At 34.5% G+C, this 25,874-nt stretch overlaps 1 protein-coding gene across 1 annotated transcript in view; it reads left to right on the top strand.

The window, feature by feature from the left end:
- Positions 1 to 201: 201 nt before the first annotated feature.
- Positions 202 to 25,874, top strand: part of LOC133184422 (acyl-coenzyme A synthetase ACSM3, mitochondrial-like) — a 46,488-nt gene continuing 20,815 nt past the window's right edge. The window contains exons 1-15 of the mRNA XM_061319492.1: positions 202 to 459; positions 623 to 720; positions 1,079 to 1,191; positions 1,540 to 1,658; positions 2,071 to 2,132; positions 4,034 to 4,088; positions 5,393 to 5,514; positions 6,484 to 6,640; positions 7,109 to 7,240; positions 8,685 to 8,759; positions 9,315 to 9,395; positions 9,527 to 9,628; positions 10,126 to 10,253; positions 10,541 to 10,640; positions 22,682 to 22,801. Coding sequence (XP_061175476.1) covers positions 250 to 459; positions 623 to 720; positions 1,079 to 1,191; positions 1,540 to 1,658; positions 2,071 to 2,132; positions 4,034 to 4,088; positions 5,393 to 5,514; positions 6,484 to 6,640; positions 7,109 to 7,240; positions 8,685 to 8,759; positions 9,315 to 9,395; positions 9,527 to 9,628; positions 10,126 to 10,253; positions 10,541 to 10,640; positions 22,682 to 22,801 — 1,674 coding nt within the window. The 5' untranslated portion in view covers positions 202 to 249. The remainder of the gene's footprint in view (positions 460 to 622; positions 721 to 1,078; positions 1,192 to 1,539; positions 1,659 to 2,070; positions 2,133 to 4,033; positions 4,089 to 5,392; positions 5,515 to 6,483; positions 6,641 to 7,108; positions 7,241 to 8,684; positions 8,760 to 9,314; positions 9,396 to 9,526; positions 9,629 to 10,125; positions 10,254 to 10,540; positions 10,641 to 22,681; positions 22,802 to 25,874) is intronic.

Below are 25,874 nucleotides of genomic sequence, written 5' to 3' on the forward strand. Positions count from 1 at the left end.
AATGTTTTTTGTAAGAAATCATTTCGCTAGTTTTATGGTTGATACAATGACCTTGTCAGCAAATACAACCTTTCATTATTCACTGACGTTTTTCATATTAATTGTTAGTCCATTATTTACACACTGAATTGTATATGGATTCCATTTTTCTCAATCATGACAAGGAGCACAGGGCGAGTGAGACTGGTCATATTCCTTCATATATTTAGAGTGCTCTGTATTTAAATTTGTAGGTCTGTTCCCATTATCATGACTCATCAATGTCTGCAAAGATATGGAAAGTCTCTTGTGTTGAGGGTTTCTACATCCAGATACTGGAAACGATATATAACCTCATATTTAGTAGATAATGAACCTTTCATTAATTATGAAGAACACAGAAGAAAGATGCAAAATTTCACTGTTCCTCAATACTTCAATTTTGCAAAAGATGTAGTTGATTTCTGGGCTTCTGAGAATGTGAGTATATTTAGAAATAATAAATATTGAGTGCACTGATTCATGTAACAAAATTTGAAAATCTTTATTAGTGAACGGAGTGAACATTCCCAAAAGACATACAGTACCACTATACTAATAATTTTTTTTAAAGATGATTGTTTTTTTCTTAATTCCATACCAGAGTCCCAAAAGTGCCTCTTCTCCTGCCCTGTGGTGGATTGACGATGAAGGACAAGAGATGAAGTTCAATTTTCAACAAATATCCAATGAAAGCAAAAGGTAGTGCAGAATATGTTTGTTTGTAGACATGTTACTTAGGCCCTTTCAATCTACCCTTGAATCAAGTTTTCATCTTAGAGGAGACTGGAGTAAAAAATAAAGTAAACTAAAAAATATATACAGTGTTATTTATAATGATAAAAGTAGCATAAATTCATTTATTTTTCTTCAATTTTTCACAGTAGATATTTATACTAGGTAAATTCAATCCATTTAAGTTCATGAGATTTTTGCATATTTCTGTTTATTGATACATGTATTTTGCTTGATTGTTAATGGGAGACATAAGTGAATGAACATGAAGCAAAGATGTAATTTTGGTAAGATTGAAGTAAGTTTTACATAATTTGTTTTTCAGGTTGGCTAATGTATTAACCAATCACTGTGGGCTGAAGAAAGGTGATATACTGATTGTCATTCTACCAAGAATCCCAGAATGGTGGTTTATATACATTGCTGCAATCAGAGCAGGTGAATTCTTATGTGCAGCTATCATCCTAGTTATAAACTCCCTACATTTATCTAGTTGACAAGTACTATGAAAGTCTACACACTTAAAAGAACAAAAATCATTTACGTACAAGAATTTTTATTTCTTTTAAATACTTGGGTTCTTCATTTGCTACAGTACTTTAACAATTTTGCAGAATTTTAATTAAGTGTCATTTGGTTACCTTAAGTCACTTTTGATGCCTTTAAGGTTATCATTTAATGCAGAATGAGTATATGAAACTCCATTTCACTACTGGTATATGAATTTTCCTTTTGCTTAAGTATATCACCTACATGCTATACAGACAGTTGTATGTATGTTATTAGGTCTGATAGTCAGTTCTGGGACCACACAGCTTAGACCAAAAGATATTGAACTCAGAATGAAGTCGTCTGGAGCTAAGTGTATTATTACAGACCAGTCCAGTGTCCAAAATGTTGAGGAGGTCAGTTTTATATCACATATTTTAAGAATCTATAATTAGGGCCATCATTTCTATTGCACACATGTAATATGAATAGAATATTTAACTTTGAAAAATTCTTACTGCAAAGTTTTGGAGGATATCGGCCTGGAACATCAAATTTTTAAAATATTTTTTTTTACCAGAAAATAATTTGATTGTGAAATGCTTATACGGATACATGTATTTTTTGCAATTTCAATTTACAGTAGTTGTAAAAAGCACATGGCTCTAAAGAGTGGAACATGAAGTAAAAGATAAACATGTCTTAAAGATTGTATCAGATATTTTTTACTTTGAGATATAAGAAATGATATTGTTCAAGTTTTTTATGGTCACAACCAACTTAGGGTATATTATCTAGCCTCTGGAAATAGATTTTTGTTTTATGCAGGTCATCAGTCTCTGTGCAGGGGTCCAGAGCAAGATATATATAGGGCACAAATCTGATACCCTGTAAGTGTACAACAAATGTAATCAGCTTTGTTACTGTGTAAAATATTGGGATTGGTTGCATACTAATTTATAATTCATACACCTAGTAGTACATGTAAATGGTACATGTACCAGTATACAAAACTATACAATCATTTGGTACTGTAAAAAGCTGTGTGAATTACAGGACTTTAACTTGAGAGTGAATATCAACATGTTTTGCACAATTGCACATGCAGTTAAATTAATGTTGGAAAATCAGGGATCTCTAAGTATACTCTCTCAGTTTTAAATAAAATGATGATAAAGCTGACTGTAAGTCCTACAGTATACATGTATGCACAGATACCAGAACATGCACGGTGTACAGCATATTTCAAAAACTCTCAAAGAACCTTCTTATTTGAAAAATCTAAGATATCCTCCCCTTTCAAAATCAATTTCTAAATGCTTTTGTTGCTTACTGGGAAACACACTTTAATTTGTTTATACTTATCTACTATAGAAATAGATTGTGATTTACAGCTGATACTTGTATGTATAAATGTGGCAGTGAAGTAACAAACACTGTAATGAGTAAGTTTCTGTATTATTTTAGACATAAGTAGTGTTCTTACTGTTTGCAATATCTATTGAGATTTAAGTTACTACTTTTTTTATTATCGACTTGAAACAAAGTTCACAGTGTGTGCATCTGTACATGTAGATGCAGGCATTTATAATGGTGGTTAGGGGCACATTTTGTTTAGTAGCACTATTGGGCTTTTCAGTCTCTAATGTTCTGTATGATGGTTAGGGACCAGGGAAAGAAGTCTATTGCTTTAAGGGGAGGTCAAAAGGTCAGAGGTCAAGGTCAAACTGACAGTGACCCGACCTGTTAAAAAAACGTGGAAGATATATAGAGCAACATTTGACCTTCCACTCTCATATCATTTGGTGATAAAAATGTCAAAGACTAAGGTTAAAACTTACAACAGTGTTAATCAAGTCATGGATATAATGTTAAAGACTACTATTTAACTGTTTGGTCTCATGCTTACTACAGAGATGCATCATGATCACGTGAAGAACGCCCTCTGAACTGTATGTTCAAAATATCAAGGGCAGTGTCATTTGGCAATTCTAGAAAATGTTATGTAAGCAATAATTTTCATACATAATTCAGAGATGCTAGATAGAATGACAAAGATAGATGACAAGTGTCTAGATAAAAACACAAAAAAATTAAGGTGTAAACAGAATATCAGTTTATTTGTCTTTAAATTATGCCACAAAGAGATGCTCCACTTTGCGGCATCCTTGTTGATAAATAGCCTGTTTGGAGAAAAAAAAAAAAAATAGAGGATTCTCATTTGGCATAATGTCAAACTGATTTACACTAAAAATCACTGAGCTCAAGGTCAAGGAAAGACCTTGTATATATTGCATGTATCAGGAGAGAGACATTTTTAATCATAATACATGTATAAGCTTATTAGAGTAATATTTTTCTAACTTAGGTATGAATTAATTTGGATTGATGAACCCTCATTAATCTGAAATAACTGCATATTAATTAGATTTTTTTCTAGGATGAAAAATAATAGTTTAATTTACAGATCTTTCAAATGTTAAAAATAATAAGGGCAATATGACATATTGTTTTCTAACAATTACCAGTTTACACATTATGCTCATACATGTATATTGATCTTGAATTCTGACATAAGGTTAAGAAAGAAAAATATAGAAAAAGAAGTCTTAATAAACAACAACTTAAAAAAAATGAATTGTACAGTGTGATTATAATTATTTTGCTCACAATCCCTTCCTTTATACCGGATTATAAACTTTCACTCTTGAATTTTTATACATTTGATTTTCACTTAAATTGGTTTTTTATGATGTGTTTATAATGTTTTGATCTTTTGTATTAATTTCAGACCAGGTTGGAAAAATTATGGTGAAATAATGGCAAACTCAACAGAGGATTTTCAGGTAAAATATATTTAGCAGAGTCCATTTAAAAAATGATCATATCTTTTTGTTGTGACTCAGTGGATACTTATATAAGCTTACTATGGTATTTAAAAAAAATATGTTAAAGTAAAGAAACTAGATATATTTTAAAATTTAATTAAAATGTCTTAATGCATTATGTCCAAGTACCTCTCCATATTAAAAGTAATGAAATGGGGGCCCTGAAGAGGCCCATTGCTTGGACGATGGACAGGTTTGAGGTTATTGACCTACTTTAAATCCACTGCTTTAAATGCTTGCAATTATTGTTTGTCTATATAAATTATACAGATGTGTTTTAATTAGATAAAAATATATATACATTTAAATAATTTGTAGTATTATTTATCACATGTTTACTCCTTTATACAGTGGATATAGCTCACAGAATATCATTTTCATACCCACCGTTGTGACTTCACAATGGTTTTTGCATAAATTTGATCAAGTGAAATATTGTGGATTTAATAGCTATGTGTAAAACATGTGATAAAAAGAATCTCTCATGGTTTGTGGTTGGATATGATTTTTATCTGACGAGGCTTGGGGATAAAAACACACAACTCGTTGGATAAAAAAATCATATCCAACCCCAAACCATTTGAGATCCTATATACATGTATGTAGTACATGTATTACCGCAAAGAGAGTGTTATCAAGTTATTTACATATGTAAATAGCGGTAGTCTGTTGACATTGGTGTGGAAAGTACTCATCTTACATGGTGAGGCTATTGGATTTGATACCCAGCATTGTCACTTTTTCTTATCACAGTAATTTTCTTAGTAATAAGCTTAGAAGCAAGAGTTACTGGAGGGAGAATATAATATTAAAACTGTATTTTCCATGTGATTTGCAACTCTCCATTCCTGAAAAATAATGGAGCACTCAAACAAAAGAATGACGTCACAAGTGGATTATAATCCTAGTACTCTGTACTAGATTTGTTGGATATTTTTATATATGTCTGTTTACTTTTGTAATAGACCTGATTTAAGTGATTTAGAATGTTTTAATGGAAATAGGGTTTCAAAAATTCAGTAGGTGCTTCCATGTTGAATGGAATATGAAATTCCAGTCTTATGTTTGCTTAACTATTTAATACTTTTAAAGTGCTCATTTTAATCACTTTAATGTTTAATAAATTTGAAAAAAAAATGAAACTCCACAGTTTTGCATAATTTAATGCGATTTTTTTTTGATTTACGAACTATGAGGATTGAAAATTTTCCCTACTATAGTCTTTAAACCAAAAAAAAAATTCCAATATTGTATTTTTGAAGACAGTGAAATCTAAATCTGATGAACCAATGACCCTGTATTTCACCAGTGGAACAACAGGTGCCCCTAAAATGGCTGAACATACACATGGCAGTCTGGGGTTTGGACACTTCATAACGGCTAGGTATTTATTATTGCATAACAGAAAGGTAATTACTATTACATAACAGCCAGGTAGTTATTATTACATAACAGTTAGGTAATTATTATTACATAACAGTTAGGTAATTATTATTACATAACAGCTAGGTAATTATTATTATATAACAGCTAGGTAATAACTATTACATAACAGCTAGGTAATTATTATCATTACATAACAGCTAGGTAATTATTATTACATAACAGCTAGGTAATTACTATTACATAACAACTAGGTAATAATTATTACATAACAGCCAGGTAATTACTATTACATTACAGCTAGGTAGTTATTATTACATAACAGCCAGGTGATTACTTTTACATAACAGCCAGGTAATAATTATTACATAACAGCTATGTAATTACTATTATATAACAACTAGGTAATTATTATTACATAACAGCCAGGTAATTACTATTACATTACAGCTAGGTAATTATTATTACATAACAGCCAGGTAATTACTTTTACATAACAGCTAGGTAATTATTATTACATAACAGCTAGGTAATTACTATTGCATAACAGGTAGGTAATTACTACTACATAACAGCTAGGTAATTATTACATAACAGCCAGGTAATTATAATTACATAACAGCTAGGTAATTACACTGTTCAATGATATATGTTTACCAGACATAAACTAGCTTTTCAGCCAAGTATTAACCAAATGAACAATGAAGCTCAAGATTTGCTTAAGAAAAACAATCATCAGACAATAACATTCTCCATGGATTCACCTCCTAATTTGTTGAATACCCATATCTTGTAGAAGAACATTACATCGGTTAGCATAAGCATAAAATCACAGACGGATACAAAAAGAAAGCTTGTCTACCACTAAAGAGTAGAAAGCTTGCATTTTAAGGTGCAAATATTTCCATAGTTTGAGAAAAGGACCAACAAAATACAGTGCATATACATGTATAATATGTAATATTTTTAGGTACATGCTGAATGTTTCTCATGATGATGTTGTTTGGAATATATCAGACACTGGATGGGCTAAAGCAGGCTATAGCAGCCTATTTGCAACATGGCTTAGAGGGGCATGTGTGTTTGCACATCAGACTAACAAATTTGATGCAAAAGCATTTTTGGAGGTACTTTTTTCTGTTATATTTTCTTGGTACTGTAAATCACTCTTTATTCAGAGGAACTTTATTCTGGTAATCCTTTGAGATTGTCAGCTCGCAAAATTTTCATTATTGCATATTTTGTAATACAACAGATCAAATTCAACAAAATTTGTGAAAAAATTTTCTTGCTTTAGAATGCAAAATAACGGTAGTTATCTTGCAAAAATGATATGTCATGAAGATCAATAGAATTTTTTTAAAAGTGTTGCAGTAATATGCTACCCAGTTTCAGACAAAGTTCCTTATATATGTATCATTATGTGAATGCATGATATCATTGATATAAAGTCATATGTACTAAAATAGGCTTTGCCTGCTACCCAATCCCATTCACTTTTTGTGAATAAAATTATATATAAATAAAAATATGTACTACTAAAATTATATCAAAATATATTTCATAAACCTGTATTGAAAGAAAATTATTTTTAGATTCTGGACAGAAATCGAGCCATCAGCTGTTTTTGTGTTCCTCCCACTGCCCTAAGGCTAATTGTGAAGGAGGACTTGTCCAGGTACACTCACCTCTGCAATGTCAAGTGCCTGAGTGCAGGGGAACCTGTTGTAAGTGCAAAGCAAATTCAATGAAAGTAGGAGTGAAACGGTTCACCGCGGTATCGATTCACAGCGGTATTTTTTCTCGGTTTGATACACGTTGCAAAATCTCTAATTTTCGGTTCAGTTCATTTTTCGGTCGGGATCGTTATTCAGTCGAGTTTGGCATAAGGTAAAACATGTTACTCAGTATAAATAAGTATCTAGAAAACGTAAATTTTTGATGACTGATAGCTTGTAAAATAATTTTTGACAGTCAAATAATTTTAATCAATTTCTTCTAGTCAATTTGCAAATAAAATTCGTAAAATATGTGACTAGATTTAGAAAAAGAAAGCATAAAACAACATTGAATTTGTTTCCTTCTATCAAAATGTATCGTATCGAAAATAACCGAACCGAGACAAAATTATACAATACGTATCGAACCGTGAAGGAGGTGTATCGTTTCACCCCTAAATGAAAGTAGAATTATTTTTAGGTTATCAATGTAAGGTTTTAAGAAAAAGAGTGACTGACTGATATAAATGCATGCTCACTTAGCTAACTTAATTAAAAAAAATAGTAAATAAAATTTGAATGTATATAGTCTCATCCTTACTGGATTATATAAAACTTAATTGAGCATTTGAGGTTTATATTTCAATTTTTAGGTCACGTGTCAATCATGTGACCTATTGCTGTCTGTTTTTGTCTGTCATTTGACTTTTGAAGATTTTCAGCTTCTTCTCTGGAACTGCTGAACCAATTTCAAACAATTGTATCATGTGGCATCTATGAGTGAAGGGGAACAAAAATTATGAGATTTGTGGGCCCCACCCCCCTGGAGCCTGAGGGATGGGGCTAAAACAATCAAAATTAATACAATCTCTAAAATCTTCTTTACTCCTGGACATCAAGCAGTCTAACTTATCATCTTATTTCTCTTGCTTTTGGGCATCATTTCTTTATCTACAAGTTCATTATACCCCCTGCAAACAAAGTTTGGGAAAGTATATAGGAATCCGTCTGTCTAGCTGTCTATCTGTTTGTGAAAACGTGTCAGGTCCATCCATATCTTTCTTATGGAGGAACATTAGAATCTACTACTTCACACAAAGATTGCTTATGACCTGAGGGTGTGTCTTGACCTTGATCCAAGGTCATTTGTGCAAGTTCAAGGTCACTGATAGAAAAAGTTCATAATTTGTGTCTGGACCAGATTCATTAAAAATATAAAATGAGCAATTGCTGGTAAATTTTCTCTCTAAATGTTTAAACATATTGTGAACACCTCTTAGATCTATCAAATAATAGTATTAGTGACTTAGCACCTTCTCTGAAAAATCCAGTGGGGGGTATTTGTTCATTTTGAACAGTTCCAATTTTGTTTTATTTAATACTTCTATGGATTCTTTACAATGTTGTATTATACTCAGGTGACTGTTAAGGCCCTTGGGCCTCTTGTTAATAGAATCCTGAGCTTCTGGAGGAGTGGGAGGAGGGGACAGGAGGGACTGTGTATGAAGCTTATGGCCAAAGTGAAACAGTAGGTACTAACAAGTACACTGTACTAAGAAACATAATTCTTTGCATTGGTTTTTGATTTGACAAAGCATGGTTGCTATGGTTACTAAAAATAGAAATTTCTTTGAAATTCTTTCAAAATGCTACTCTTCCTACAGTTTTGGTCCAATTTCAGGAAGACATGGTACACAAGTACACTATGCTAATTTACTAAAATACATAATTCTTTGCATTGGTTTTTGGTTTTTACAAATGAGTTGCCATGGTTATTAAAAATAGAAATTTCTGTGAAATTCTTTCAAAATGCTACTCCTGCTAAGTTTTGGTACAATTTCAATAAAACTTGGTACACTGTATATAAGATACATAATTCTTGGTATTGGTTTTTGATTTAGACAAGTGGTTTTGTCATGGTTACTAAAAATAGAAAATTCTTTGAAATTCTTTTAAAACACTCTCCCCCTACAGATTTGTTCAAATTTCAATAAGACTTGATTACTTTGGTACACTATACAAAGATACACCATGTAGATACCAGTAGAGCTTCAGTCTTGTCAGAGACTTCTGGTTTTTGTAGGTATTTCTATGTGGCACATACCCTTGTATCAAAATTAAACCTGGTTCAATGGGGAGGGCTGCACCTGGGATAGATCTAGAGGTAAGTACAGGTATTATATTAAAATTAAACCTGGCTCAGTGGAGAGGGCTGCTCCTGGTAAGCTGGCATTGTATTCATTATGTATTCTAATCAAATGAAGTACCGGGGTATATATTTAGTATGTTTTGCAGATTGTTGATGATGAAGGCAAAATTCTGCCAAACAATGTTGAAGGTAACATTGGACTGCGAGTAAAGCCTCATCGACCAGTAGGTCTCTTCACAAGATATGTGGTAAACCATTTTACTCAGTCTTATCAACTAAAATACAAAGTACTTCTTCTCTAGGGTCTATTTGTTCATTATAAAGGGATTTAGTAGCTTAAAAATTGAACATGATGCACTGTATTACAGATCAGTAGTTGTGGCTTTCATATAACTTGGTGTTGATCAGACTAAATACACATGTACACAGAATATGCATTACTTGTGATGCGTCATGTATATTCCGATCACTTTTTGATATAAATTACATGCATTTTAGCCTTGAGGTTAAAAAAAACGTGACAAAAAATGAGGCAGCACTTATTTCTGCAATTTTATACAGAAATATTTGTTGACCTTGAGGTAGTTAAGCTTGACTGGGATGAGGAACTAGTGTTGAATAAACAAATAAAGGTCATCAGTGTTCCATCAGTGATCAGTTTATATGAGGCTAACGTAGAAAATTCAGACTGGTATATTTTTGGTTATACATGAAACCATAAAATTCACAATTATATTTATATAAGGATGATGAGAGCAGGACCAGATCTGTTTACCAGGGTGAATTCTACATGACAGGGGACAAGGCCATTAGGGATGATGAAGGTTATTTCTGGTTTGTTGGCAGAGCAGATGATATCATTCTAACATCTGGGTAATTACTGACATTGTAAAAATGCATGTTTACATTCAAATACATCCATGACTAATGTAAAGGTGAAACTTTTTAGTCTGAATCATTTAAAATGCATGCAGACATTTTATACAGACAAGTTTTGTTAAAGCTAAATATTCTCTTATAAGCTTGGGGTATAAAACTTAAGATATTAAAAATGAAACCTACATCTAAAGTCAGCTGCCCTTTACTCTGGTTACTAAATTAGATGTCAGATATACATGTGTGTAAGATTCTGTCTATTGAGTTGGTGTTGATTGTTCTAGTTACAGGATTGGTCCATTTGAAGTAGAGAGTGCTCTAATTGAACACCCAGCTGTTTTGGAATCAGCTGTTGTCAGCAGTCCTGATCCCACCAGAGGGGAGGTAATGGACACAACTTTATCATCATGTGCCTTCCTCAGGTCTTTTCTTTGACCTGATTGGAATGAAAAATCTTGACATCATGAATGGAAAGTTGTATTTACTGTGGTAGAAGAAATTTACATATTTAACTCAGTTTGGATTCTTAGTTTAGCACAAATAGTCCATATGAACCTAAATGCAATGAATTTTGAATATGCTATATAAAAACATGTATATACGATGGTTGTCCATAAAGTTCGTTTACAATGATGTTATTGTCAAACTTAATGGTCCTAAATATACTTATTGTAAACCAGAATGGTGTGTATAATTTGAGAGACACTACAAGAAGTGGAAAATTACTGTTATTTGCTGAAAATAGGAAATCCATATTCATGACGTTGTTTTAAATCTAGCACAATGTTGGATGGACTAGGTAGTCTGTGTATATACAAAGTGTTTATATGGATGATGCTCATAAATTATCATAAATAGTTTTAAATTTTAAAAATTTACTCAATTTCATATGGTCTTTATGTAAATATTATCACACACACTGATTGGTGTGGCATAATGAAGAAAAAAATGTGTCCTGAATATGCAATAAAAATTCAAATCCATATTTTTAGGTCACCTGTGTCACTCAGGTGACCTATTGCTATCTGTTTTTGTCCGTCGTCGTGCGTCGTCTGTCGTGCATTAACATTTAAACATTTTCATCTTCTTCTCTGAAACCGCTCAACCAATTTCAACCAAATTTGGTATATAGCATCTATGGGTGAAGGGGAACAAAAATTATGAATTTCATGGTCCCTGCCCCCCTGGGGCCTGATGGGTGGGGCTAAAACCACTAAAATTAATGCAATCTATAAAAATCTTCTTCTTTACTCCTGGACATCAAGCAGTCAAACTGTTGACATGATTGTTATAAGCATTGAGCCCTCTACCAAAATTCATGGCCCCAGGGTCAGGGGTTCTGGTGTTAGGGCGGGGCTCTATTGATTATATAATGAAAATGCACTATATCTTTGAAAATCTTCTTCTCTGCTCCAGGGTATTAGATAAATTAACTAAGTACATAGTTATGATGAGCATAGCTGCCTCTTCCAAATTTGTGAATTTCATGACCCCTGGGTCAGGGGTTCTGGTGTTAGGGCGGGGCTCTATTGATTATATAGTGAAAATGCATTTAATCTTTGAAAATCTTCTTCTCTGCTCTTGGGTATGAACTAAACTAACTAAGTACATAGTTATAATAAGCATGACTGCCTCTTCTAAAATTGTGAATTTCATGGCCCTTGGGTCAGGGGTTCTGGTGTTAGGGCGGGGCTCTATTGATTTTGTAGTGAAAATGCATTATATCTTTGAAAATTTTCTTCTCTGCTCATGGGAATTAACTAAATTAACTTAGTACATAGTTATAATGAGCATAGGTGCTCCTTTCAAAATTGTGAATTTCATGGCCCCTGGGTCAGGGGTTCTGGTGTTAGGGCGGGGCTCTATTGATTATATAGTGAAAATGCATTAAATCTTTGAAAATCTTCTCCTCTGCTCCTGGGTATGAAATAACTAACTAAGTACATAGTTATAATGAGCATAACTGCCTCTTCCAAAATTGTGAATTTCATGGCCCCTGGGTCAGGGGTTCTGGTGTTAGGGTGGGGCTCTATTGTTTATATAGTGAAAATGCATTATATCTTTGAAAATCTTCTTCTCTGCTCCTGGGTATGAAATAAGCTAACTAAGTAAATTGTTATAATGAGCATGGCTGCCTCTTCCAAATTGTGAATTTCATGGCCCCTGGGTCAGAGATTCTGATGAAGGGGGGGGGGGGGGGGGCTCTATTGATTATATAGTGAAAATTAATAATTTTTTTCAAAATATTTTTATACTCCTGGTTATAAAGCAAAGAAACAAGTGTATAGTTATGATGAGCAAGAATGCTTTTACAAAATTTTTCAAACTTGTGGTCCCAGGAGTTCTGATGTTTCTCTAAAAGGGGGGGGGGGGGGGGAGGGGGGTGTGTGTGTGTGTGGGGGGGGGTTTGCTCTATTTGATTATATAGTGAAAATGTGTGAATTCTTTGAAAATCTTCAACTAATTGCATAGTTATGATGATGAGAGTACCTCTTCCAAATCTGTAAATTTTCATGACCCAAGGTCATGGGTTCTGGTGTTAGGGTAGGGCTGTGTTAAATAGTTAAAATGCATTATTTCTTCGAAAATCTCCTCTGCTCCTAGGCATATTGGAAGCAAGCAGAGTAAAAGTTTTAATGAGCAAGGGTATTTTTACCAGAATTTTGAAATCTGGACCATTTAGTCAATCGTTCTGGTCCTGGCCAGGGATCTATTAATTTGTATTCTATTGAGTGAAGTTACTCCCCTTTGCCATTCACTTTTGATAATTAATCACTGTAGAAAATTATTTGAAAGGTTAATAGAATAAGAGAATTATGCAAGAACTTTTATTGTATAATACAAAAAGTACTTTCATAGTTTTAATAATCAGGTAGACTTGGAAATAATAGATGAATAAAAATGAAACAAAAATAACTTATCTTCTTAAATGTTCTTCAAAAGCCAAGTGAGGCCAATGTGAGAGGTAATAATAGAGACATTTTATTAAAAGTCTGCATGGTAATAGTGGTAAATGGGGGACAGATAGAAAGATACTAGACCAATTATTTTGTTGATCATAATCATAGTATTTTTCTTGCCATTGGGCCACAAAGCTTCATTTATCAGTTTATGGATCCTCTAAATTGTTGTACTCAGGTGACCGATAAGGCCCTTGGGCCTCTTGTTGACATTATCATGAAACTAGCTTAATGTCAGACTGGACTGTAAGGCTTGCGTATACAATCTATTTACACCTATTCATAAAATAGTGTGTGTCTTTTAATTTTTATACATTTACTAAATCATGGTCTATATCAAAATAATATTGTACATATTTGGCAGTGTGGTCATTATTAAAAAAATTACAGCCTTTGTCTACGAACTTTATGGCAACCCTTGTCAATATATGCACAGTAATTTATTGCTTTAGAGGCCCATCTACATGTATTTAATTGGGTCACCTAAGTCACTCAAGTGACCTATACACTGTTTTTGTCGTGCTCTGGAACCGCTGAACCAATGATAACCATTTTGGCAAAGACCAGCTATGGAACAAAATTTGTGAATTTCATGGTCTCTGCCTATATGAAGTACATTGTAATAACAAAGGGGAATAACTTCTCTCACAGTTTTATTCTTACACATTATTGTGTTGTTAGTTGTGATTATTAAAGAGTGTAGTTAGTACTGGCACATACAGGCAAGCATGTTAAAAATCTGCTTTCTGAGTTGTGACTGATTACCAGACTTATGATTTTGTTTATCCATGATCGTCTCATGTCAATTGTCTTTTAGCAACATACCTTCATCTATCAGATCATTTTGTTAGGTCACCTGAGTCACTCAGGTGACCTATTGCTATCCGTTTTTGTCCATTGTCGTGCGTCGTCCGTCGTGCGTTAACATTAAACATTTTCAGCTTCTTCTCTGAAACCGCTCAACCAATTTCAACCAATTTTTGCATATAGCATCTGTGGGTGAAGGGGGACAAAAATTGTGAATTTCATGGTCCCTGCCCCCCTTGGGCCTGAGGGGTGGGGCTAAAACCACCAAAATTAATGCAATCTTTAAAAATCTTCTTTTTTACTCCTGGACATCAAGCAGTCAAACTGTTGACATGATTGTAATAAGCATTGAGCCCTCTACCAAAATTGTGAAATTCATGGCCCCAGGGTCAGGGGTTCTGGTGCTAGGGCGGGGCTATATAGATCATATAGTGAAAGTGCATTATTTCTTTGAAAATCTTCTTGTCTACTCCTGGGTATTATTGAAACAAATTGAATACATAGTTATGATAAGCAAGGGTGACTCTACCAAAATTGTGAAATTCATAGCCCCAGGGTCAGGGGTTCTGGTGCTAGGGTGGGGCTATACAGATCATATAGTGAAAGTGCATTATTTCTTCAAAAATCTTCTTCTCAGCTCCTGGGTATTATTGAAACAAATTGAATACATAGTTATGATAAGCAAGGGTGACTCTACCAAAATTGTGAAATTCATGGCCCCAGGGTCAGGGGTTCTGGTGCTAGGGCAGGGCTATACAGATCATATAGTGAAAGAGCATTATTTCTTTGAAAATCTTCTTCTCTACTCCTGGGTATTATTAAAACAAATTGAATACATAGTTATGATAAGCAAGGGTGACTCTACCAAAATTGTGAAATTCATAGCCCCAGGGTCAGGGGTTCTGGTGCTAGGGTGGGGCTATATAGATCATATAGTGAAAGTGCATTATTTCTTTGAAAATCTTCTTCTCTACTCCTGGGTATTATTGAAACAAATTAAATACATAGTTATGATAAGCAAGGATGCCTCTTCCAAAATTGTGAATTTCATGGCCCCTGGATCAGGGGTTCTGGTGTTAGGGTGGGGCTCTATTTATTATATTGTGAAAATGCATTAATGCTTTAAAAATCTTCTTCTCTGCTCCTTGGTATTATTTAAACAAATTAAGTACATTGTTATGATAAGCAAAGATGCCTCTTCCAAAATTGTGAAATTCATGGCCCCAGGGACAGGGGTTCTGGTGCTAGGGCGAGGCCATATAGATCCCATAGGGAAGGTGAATTATTTCTTTAAAACTCTTCTTCTCTGCCACTGGGTATTATTTAAACAAACTAAGTACATTGTTATGATATGCCAGGATGCCTCTTCTAAAATTGTGAATTTCATGGCCCCAGGGTCAAGGGTTCTGGTGAAAAAGGGGGGGCTCTATTGATTATATAGTGAAAAAGCAAAATTTCTCTGAAAATATTCTTTTCTGCTTCTGGTTAAAAAGCAAAGAAGCTAGTGTATAGTTATGATGAGCAAGAGTGCTTCTTCCAGAGTAGTAAATTGCATGACCCCTGGGTCAGATGTGCTGGTGTAAGGGTGGGGCTCTTGATAATATAGTGAAAATGTATTAATTCTATTAAATAATCCTGTCTGCTCCTCAGTGTTAAGCAGATAAACAAAGTGAGTACTTATGATGTGCAAACTTCTGGTCCCAGGGTGAGAGGCTCTGGTGTTTCTCGATGGGGAGGGGGGTGGGGTGGGGGGCTCTATTGATAATATAGTGAATCTGTAGTAAAAATGCATTATTTCTTTAAAAGTCTTCTCTGCACCTGGGCATATCAGAGGCAAAAAGAGTAAAAGTTTTAATAAGGAAGGGTATTTTTACCAGATATTTGAACATCTGGACCATTTAGTCAAGTGTTCTGGTCCTAGCTAGGGCACTATTAATTTGTATTCTACTGAGAGGAGTTATTCCCCTTTGCCATTTACTTTTGATAATTAATCAATGTAAATAATGTACTTGAAAGGTTAATATAATAAGAGAATTATGCAAGAATTTTTATTGTATAATACAGTGGTGGATCCAGAAGTCCACCTGGGGGGGTTTTGAGGCCTGAAGGGGGAGGGCATGGGAGGGGGTGACCCCCTCCCATAGGTGGGGGTTCGAAATTTTCTTTAAAAATGGCTCCAAATGGTGCATTTTCCAGCATTTTAGATTGAATTAGTTAGTTTTTGGCCACTTTTTTCCTAGTTGTTTTTCAAGACCGACCTACCAAAATTTTCAAGAAATTGAACAAAAAATTAAAATTTTGGGATTATTTTTAACTTCCATGTTAACTTGAAAAATGAGACTTTTCTAAAGAAAAAAATTAAATGTAAAATCTGATAAAATTAGAGATATCGCCATTTGCTATATAATATCCAATTCTTCATTTTAAAATGCACGTCCAACACACTGTCGCATGTGAAGATTTGTCTACCAAAATACAACTGCATGATGTGCAATTTTCCAACACTTAGAACATTAGAATTCTGTGTAGAAACCCTAATTGCTCTTTTCAACTACTTGACTATACTGTTCATATAATTTTTAATATAAACACATAATGATATTTCATATTGAAGAATAAATATAAATTATTTTGGAAAATAATTGGAATTATTGCTTATTCATTGGGGGGGGGGGGGGGGGGGGTTAATTATAATTTCTAACATAAATGCACTCCTTAATTCTATTTTTTTTTTACCCACTTACCTGCCCTAAGTTTGAAAAAAAAAGTCTTGAAAAACAATCAATAAAAAAGTTGCCAATTCTTGTTTTAACAGGACCTCTAATTTATACGGATTAGTTTTACCACAATTCATTATACAAAGTTGTAACCGTTAGTTGGGTTTTATTCAACATCAATCAACTGTAATTTAAACAAGAGGCCCAAGGGCCTTAACGGTCACCTGAGTATAATACAACAATTTAGAGAATCCATAGAGTATAAAATGAACTGAAAAGTGAAGCTTTGTTGCCCAAAAGCAAGAAAAATAGGGTGATCAGGTTCAACAAAATAATTAATCTAGTGTTCATTAACAGTTCATAAATTAGGTTCTAATCTGTTCCCCATTTATCACTATCACCATACAGTATATTAACAAACTATCAATGCTTCTGTACTATTTTAATTCCTTGTTGAAATCTCTTACATTGGACTCTCTTGGTCTTTGATGAACATTGAATAAGACAAGTTATTTTTGTCTCATTTTTATTTATCTATTACTTACAAGTCTACCTGATCATTAAAACTATGAAAGTACTTTTTGTATTATACAATAAAAAATCTTGCAAAATTCTCTTATTCTATTAACCTTTCAAGTACATTATTTACAGTGACTAATTATCAAAAGTAAATGGCAAAGGGGAATAACTCCCCTCAGTAGAATACAAATTAATAGAGCCCTGGCCAGGACCAGAACACTTGACAAAATGGCCCAGATGTTCAAAAATATTTATCAAAACTTTTACTCTTTTTGCCTCTGATATGCCGAGGTGCAGAGAAGATTTTCAAAGAAATAATGCAGTTTTTACTACAGATTCACTACATTATCAATAGAGCCCCCCAGCCCCCCCCCCCCCCCCCACCTCCCATCCCCACCGAGAAACACCAGAGTCTCTCACCCTGGGACCAGAAGTTTATTCATCATACATGTAAGTAATCACTTTGTTTATCTGATTAACACTAAGGAGCAGACAGGATTATTTAACAGAATTAATGCATTTTCACTACATTATCAAGAGCCCCACCCTTACACCAGCACATCTGACCCAGGGGTCATGCAATTCACTACTCTGGAAGAAGTAATCATGCTCATCATAACTATACACTTAGCTTCTTTGCTTTTTAACCAGAAGCAGAAAAGAATATTTTCAGAGAAATTTTGCTTTTTCACTATATAATCAATAGAGCCCCCCCCCCCCTTTTCACCAGAACCCTTGACCCTGGGGCCATGAAATTCACAATTTTGGAAGGGGCATACTTGCGTATCATAACAATGTACTAATAGTTTGTTTAAATAATACCCAGGCGCAGAGAAGAAGATTTTTAAAGAAATAATTCACCTTCACTATAGGATATATATGGCCCCGCCCTAGCACCAGAACCCCTGATCCAGGGTCCATGAAATTCACAATTTTGGAAGAGGCATCCTTGCTTATCATAACTATGTATTTAATTTGTTTAAATAAAACCCAGGAGTAGAGAAGATTTTTAAAGCATTAATGCATTTTCACTATATGATTTATATAGCCCAGCCCTAGCACCAGAACCCCTGATCCAGGGTCCATGAAATTCACAATTTTGGAAGAGGCATCCTTGCTTATCATAACTATGTATTTAATTTGTTTAAATAATACCCAGGAGTAGAGAAGATTTTTAAAGCATTAATGCATTTTCACTATATGATTTATATAGCCCAGCCCTAGCACCAGAACTCTTGACCCTGGGGCCATGAATTTCACAATTTTGGTAGAGTCACCCTTGCTTATCATAACTATGTATTCAATTTGTTTCAATAATACCCAGGAGTAGAGAAGAAGATTTTCAAAGAAATAATGCACTTTCACTATATGATTTATATAGCCCCGCCCTAACACCAGAACCCCTGCCCCTGGGGCTATGAATTTCACAATTTTGGTAGAGTCACTCTTGCTTATCATAACTATGTATTCAATTTGTTTCAATAATACCCAGGAGTAGAGAAGAAGATTTTCAAAGAAATAATGCACTTTCACTATATGATTTATATAGCCCCGCCCTAGCACCAGAACCCCTGACCCTGGGGCCATGAATTTCACAATTTTGGTAAAGTCACTCTTGCTTATCATAACTATGTATTCAATTTGTTTCAATAATACCCAGGAGTAGAGAAGAAGATTTTCAAAGAAATAATGCACTTTCACTATATGATTTATATAGCCCCGCCCTAACACCAGAACCCCTGACCCTGGGGCCATGAATTTCACAATTTTGGTAGAGTCACTCTTGCTTATCATAACTATGTATTCAATTTGTTTCAATAATACCCAGGAGACAGGTCACAACGTATTTCAACTAGTATACGTCCCTGATGTATTAATTGATTTTTTTAGGTCACCTGAGTCACTCAGGTGACCTATTGCTATCCGTTTTTGTCCGTCGTCGTCCGTCGTGCGACGTGCGTCGTGCGTTAACATTTAAACATTTTCAGCTTTTTCTCTGAAACCGCTCAACCAATTTCAGCCAATTTTGGCATATAGCATCTATGGGTGAAGGGGGACAAAAATTGTGAATTTCATGGTCCCTGCCCCCCTGGGGCCTGAGGGGTGGGGCTAAAACCACCAAAATTAATGCAATCTTTAAAAATCTTCTTCTTTACTCCTGGACATCAAGCAGTCAAACTGTTGACATGATTGTAATAAGCATTGAGCCCTCTACCAAAATTGTGAAATTCATGGCCCCAGGGTCAGGGGTTCTGGTGCTAGGGCGGGGCTATATAGATCATATAGTGAAAGTGCATTATTTCTTTGAAAATCTTCTTCTCTACCCCTAGGTATTATTGAACAAAATTGAATACATAGTTATGATAAGCAAGAGTGACTTTACCAAAATTGTGAAATTCATGGCCCCAGGGTCAGGGGTTCTGGTGTTAGGGCGGGGCTATATAAATCATATAGTGAAAGTGCATTATTTCTTTGAAAATCTTCTTCTCTACTCCTGGGTATTATTGAAACAAATTGAATACATAGTTATGATAAGCAAGGGTGACTCTACCAAAATTGTGAAATTCATGGCCCCAGGGTCAGGGGTTCTGGTGCTAGGGCGGGGCTATATAAATCATATAGTGAAAGTGCATTATTTCTTTGAAAATCTTCTTCTCTACTCCTGGGTATTATTGAAACAAATTGAATACATAGTTTTGATAAGCAAGAGTGACTCTACCAAAATTGTGAAATTCATGGCCCCAGGGTCAGGGGTTCTGGTGTTAGGGCGGGGCTATATAAATCATATAGTGAAAGTGCATTATTTCTTTGAAAATCTTCTTCTCTACTCCTGGGTATTATTGAAACAAATTGAATACATAGTTATGATAAGCAAGAGTGACTCTACCAAAATTGTGAAATTCATAGCCCCAGGGGCAGGGGTTCTGGTGTTAGGGCGGGGCTATATAAATCATATAGTGAAAGTGCATTATTTCTTTGAAAATCTTCTTCTCTACTCCTGGGTATTATTGAAACAAATTGAATACATAGTTATGATAAGCAAGGGTGACTCTACCAAAATTGTGAAATTCATGGCCCCAGGGTCAAGAGTTCTGGTGCTAGGGCTGGGCTATATAAATCATATAGTGAAAATGCATTAATGCTTTAAAAATCTTCTCTACTCCTGGGTATTATTTAAACAAATTAAATACATAGTTATGATAAGCAAGGATGCCTCTTCCAAAATTGTGAATTTCATGGACCCTGGATCAGGGGTTCTGGTGCTAGGGCGGGGCCATATATATCCTATAGTGAAGGTGAATTATTTCTTTAAAAATCTTCTTCTCTGCGCCTGGGTATTATTTAAACAAACTATTAGTACATTGTTATGATACGCAAGTATGCCCCTTCCAAAATTGTGAATTTCATGGCCCCAGGGTCAAGGGTTCTGGTGAAAAGGGGGGGGGGGGCTCTATTGATTATATAGTGAAAAAGCAAAATTTCTCTGAAAATATTCTTTTCTGCTTCTGGTTAAAAAGCAAAGAAGCTAAGTGTATAGTTATAATGAGCATGATTACTTCTTCCAGAGTAGTGAATTGCATGACCCCTGGGTCAGATGTGCTGGTGTAAGGGTGGGGCTCTTGATAATGTAGTGAAAATGCATTAATTCTGTTAAATAATCCTGTCTGCTCCTTAGTGTTAATCAGATAAACAAAGTGATTACTTACATGTATGATGAATAAACTTCTGGTCCCAGGGTGAGAGACTCTGGTGTTTCTCGGTGGGGATGGGAGGTGGGGGGGGGGGGGGGGGGGGCTGGGGGGCTCTATTGATAATGTAGTGAATCTGTAGTAAAAACTGCATTATTTCTTTGAAAATCTTCTCTGCACCTCGACATATCAGAGGCAAAAAGAGTAAAAGTTTTGATAAATATTTTTGAACATCTGGGCCATTTTGTCAAGTGTTCTGGTCCTGGCCAGGGCTCTATTAATTTGTATTCTACTGAGGGGAGTTATTCCCCTTTGCCATTTACTTTTGATAATTAGTCACTGTAAATAATGTACTTGAAAGGTTAATAGAATAAGAGAATTTTGCAAGATTTTTTATTGTATAATACAAAAAGTACTTTCATAGTTTTAATGATCAGGTAGACTTGTAAGTAATAGATAAATAAAAATGAGACAAAAATAACTTGTCTTATTCAATGTTCATCAAAGACCAAGAGAGTCCAATGTAAGAGATTTCAACAAGGAATTAAAATAGTACAGAAGCATTGATAGTTTGTTAATATACTGTATGGTGATAGTGATAAATGGGGAACAGATTAGAACCTAATTTATGAACTGTTAATGAACACTAGATTAATTATTTTGTTGAACCTGATCACCCTATTTTTCTTGCTTTTGGGCAACAAAGCTTCACTTTTCAGTTCATTTTATACTCTATGGATTCTCTAAATTGTTGTATTATACTCAGGTGACCGTTAAGGCCCTTGGGCCTCTTGTTTCTATTAAATAATAATCACAGTTTATTCACGTAGTTCAATAAAGTAACATTCAATTATCGAAGAAAGAAGAAAATTCTCGAAACAATATTTCTTTAGCCAAAACAAAACCGTAATAACTATGTGCAGTTTTGGTTGTTAGTGTATGACGTTGGCTTCATCACTAGCTGCACGGACTATCATGATCTCTGCATGTACAGTACTGTTGATTACCTGTATAATGTGTGCGCTCAAGCGGAAAGGGATTTCGCATGGTGACTGTTTATTTCACCTCTTTGTGTAAAACAATGGGCTTGGATAGAGTCGCATTTATGCAATGTATTGTTAAAATGACACTTGTAAAAAAAAATTTTTTTGATCGGGCGGGGGGGGGTTTCCCGAACCCCCCTGAATCCGCCACTGTAATACAAAAAGTACTTTCATAGTTTTAATGATCAGGTAGACTTGTAAGTAATAGATAAATAAAAATGAGACAAAAATAACTTGTCTTATTAAATGTCCATCAAAGATCAAGAGAGGCCAATGTAAGAGATTTCAACAAGGAATTAAGATAGTACAGAAGCAGTGATAGTTTGTTAATTTACTGTATGGTGATAGTGTTAAATGGGGAACAGATTAGAACCTAATTTATGAACTGTTAATGAATGCTAGACTAATTATTTTTTTTTATCCTGATCACTCTATTTTTCTTGCTTTTGGGCAACAAAGCTTCACCTTTGAGTTCATGTTATACTCTATGGATCCTCTAAATTGTTGTATTATACTCAGGTGACCATTAAAGCCCTTGGGCCTCTTGTTTTATTTTATAAGTATAAATTAAAATTGCTGTTTACTGGATCCTTTAGAGGGTTGTATTATACTCAAGTAACCAAATAGGCTCTTAGGTCTCTTGTTTGATAAAGTTAATTTCAAAAATCATTCATTTCTATTTTTCCACAGGTCGTGAAAGCATTTGTAATAAGAACTGAGCATTACAAAGCAAGAGATGAGAGTGAACTGAGAAAGGAACTGCAGGAACATGTCAAATCAATCACAGCCCCATACAAGTACCCAAGAAAGGTACATCAAATTAATCAATCCCCAAATACATAAGCAAAAAGGTCTTACAAGTCAATTGACCCCCCTCTAATACAGGTGTACCCCAAAGCAGTCTGTCAAGTTGGTCAAGTTTCCAATATGCATCCTAATAAGCTCTGTCAAGTCATTAAAGACCTCATATAAGTTATTAAGAAACTGCTGGGAAATTTTACAGATAGTGTAATTAGGGCCCCGCAAGGATTTGCGGGTGCCCTATAGTAATCACTCTGTCTGTCTTTCTGTCCGTCTGACATTCTTCCGTCCACAAATTTTCTGTTTTTTTCTAATAACTTTTTTTTGTAATTGACCAATTAAGTTCAAATTTGGTATGTTGGTTGAAGAGGCAGTAAGACATATTTTGGTGCTAAGTTTGGTTCTCTATGTCATCCACTTTGGAGCTTGGGTGGTGGGGTAGATTCCTTAACTTTACATTAGAATGAATGCCAGGGCAAAGAGAGAAAACTGCTGAGAATGTTCCTATTGTAAACTATGAAAGCTGCAACTAGTCCCATGGGATTAATTAACTTTCCTCTTGAAGAAAATCCAAAGCATTATCTGTTTCTGTCAAATTGAGGTTAATTAACACCTCTGTCTGCAAATGAAGTTTGTTTTGAAGTTAAGGTCAATTCTGAATGATGTTTACATTCTTTGAAATGTGGATTTAAATGATGTTCATACTTTATTTTGGTAAAATACAAAATGAGTTATGATTTTATTGAATTCTAAAAACAAGGTATGCATAAAAATATGTTTTTTTTTATTTATTTATTTTTTTTATTTATTTATTAGCTCTTCTGAGCCAAAGGCTCAAAGAGCTAATGCTATGGCCATTTGTGCGGTGTGCGTAAACTTTTTAGAATATGGGTCATAACTCAAGAACCCCTTGGCCAATTATTGTCAAATTTGTCACAGGGTATCCTTGGCCCAAGGGCTCCCTTTTATACTAAAACTGGGGTTGTGACCCTTTAACAAGGGGAGATAATTAGGAAAATAGAAACAAAAGTACTGGTTGCTAAAAAATCTTCTTCTCAAGAACCACTGGACAGATTATCACCAAACTTACACAAAAGGATGAGGATATGTTGTAGATTAAAATTTGCACGGGGATTTACCCTGGGGCAAAGGGCGTGGTCTCAAGGTCACTTCAAAGTTGACCAAAAATTACATTTTATTAAAATGTTGATATTTTGCTTACTATAAGGACTAGGACCATCAAATCTTGTCAGTTGGTGCATCTAAGGACCTCATATCATTTTGACTCAAAAGTAGGTCATGGTGACCTACATTTTAAATTTTGCGGCCATTCTTTTTCAAAATGATTTAGAGGCATATTTTGAACAATTTAAGGCCTATGATCATCAAACTTTGTCAGTTGATGCATCTTGGGTCCTCAAAGTACGTCAACTAAAAAGTAGGTCACCTTGACCTTTTTTTTGAATTTTATGGCTAATCTTTTTTAAAACAATTAAGGTCATTAATTCGAATATGGGGAGGCTTAGAATCATTAAATCTTGTAAGATGATGCATCTTGGGGCCATAAAACATATTCATTAAAAAGTAGGTCACAGTGACCTACTTTTTGAACTTTGCAGGCATTCGATTTCAAAGCGTTTTAGAGGCATAATTTGGACATTTTAAGTCCTATGATCATAAAACTTTGTAAGTTGATGCATCTTGGGTCCTCAAAAAAGGTCAACTGAAAAGTAGGTCACCATGACCTACTTTTCAATTTATATGACTATAATTAAATATTTCAGGTACTAATTGGCTTAGAATCATCAAACTTTGTCAGTTGATGCCTCTTGGGTCTTCGGAGTAGGTTGACTAAAAAGTAGGTCACAGTGACCTACTTTTGAAAATTTATGGCGTTAATTAAATATTTCGGGTACTAATTGGCTTAGAATCATCAAACTTTGTCAGTTGATGCCTCTTGGGTCTTCAGAGTAGGTCGACTAAAAAGTAGGTCACCGTGACCTACTTTTGAAAATTTATGGCTTTAATTAAATATTCCGGGTACTAATTGGCTTAGAATCATCAAACTTTGTCAGTTGATGCCTCATGGGTCTTCGGAGTAGGTCAACTAAAAAGTAGGTCACAGTGACCTACTTTTGAAAATTTATGGCTTTAATTAAATATTTTGGGTACTAATTGGCTTAGAATCATCAAACTTTGTCAGTTGATGCATCTTGGGTCTTCAGAGTAGGTCGACTAAAAAGTAGGTCACCGTGACCTACTTTTGAAAATTTATGGTTTTAATTAAATATTTCGGGTACTAATTGGCTTAGAATCATCAAACTTTGTCAGTTGATGCCTCATGGGTTTTCGGAGTAGGTCGACTAAAAAGTAGGTCACCATGACATACTTTCGGAAAATTTATGGCTTTAATAAAATATTTTGGGTACTAATTGGCTTAGAATCATAAAACTTTGTCAGTTTAAGCGTCATGGGTCCTCGGAGTACAACAACTGAAAAGTAGGTCACGGTGACCTACTTATGAAAATTTATGGCTTTAGTCAAATATTTCGGGTACTAATTGGCTTAGAATCTTTAAACTTTGTCAGTTGATGCGTCTTGGGTCCTCGGAGTACAACAACTGAAAAGTAGGTCACCGTGACCTACTTTTGAAATTTTATGGCTGTATTTAATATTTTCAGGAATTATTTGGCTTAGAGTCGTCAAAATTTGTCAGTTGATGCATCTTTGGTCCTCGGAGTAGGTTGACTGAAAAGTAGGTCACCTTGACCTACTTTTGAAAATTTATGGCTGTAATTAAATATTTTGGGTACTTATTGGCTAGAATCATCAAACTTTGTCAGTGGATGTATCTTTGGTCCTCGGAGTACAGCAACTGAAAAGTAGGTCACCGTGACCTACTTTTGAAAATTTATGGCTTTAATTAAATATTACAGGTACTAATTGGCTTAGAATCATCAAACTTTTGCATCTTGGGTCCTTGGAGTAAAACAATTGAAAAGTAGGTCACTTTGACCTACTTATAAAATTTCATGGTTATAATTTTAAAAAATATTTTAGGTATTAATTGGCTTAGAATCAT

The sequence above is a fragment of the Saccostrea echinata genome, unplaced genomic scaffold, assembly GCF_033153115.1.
Source record: "Saccostrea echinata isolate AGI-Se365-2 ecotype Australia unplaced genomic scaffold, CSIRO_AGI_Sech_v1 ptg000010l, whole genome shotgun sequence".
Lineage (NCBI taxonomy): Eukaryota > Metazoa > Mollusca > Bivalvia > Ostreida > Ostreidae > Saccostrea > Saccostrea echinata.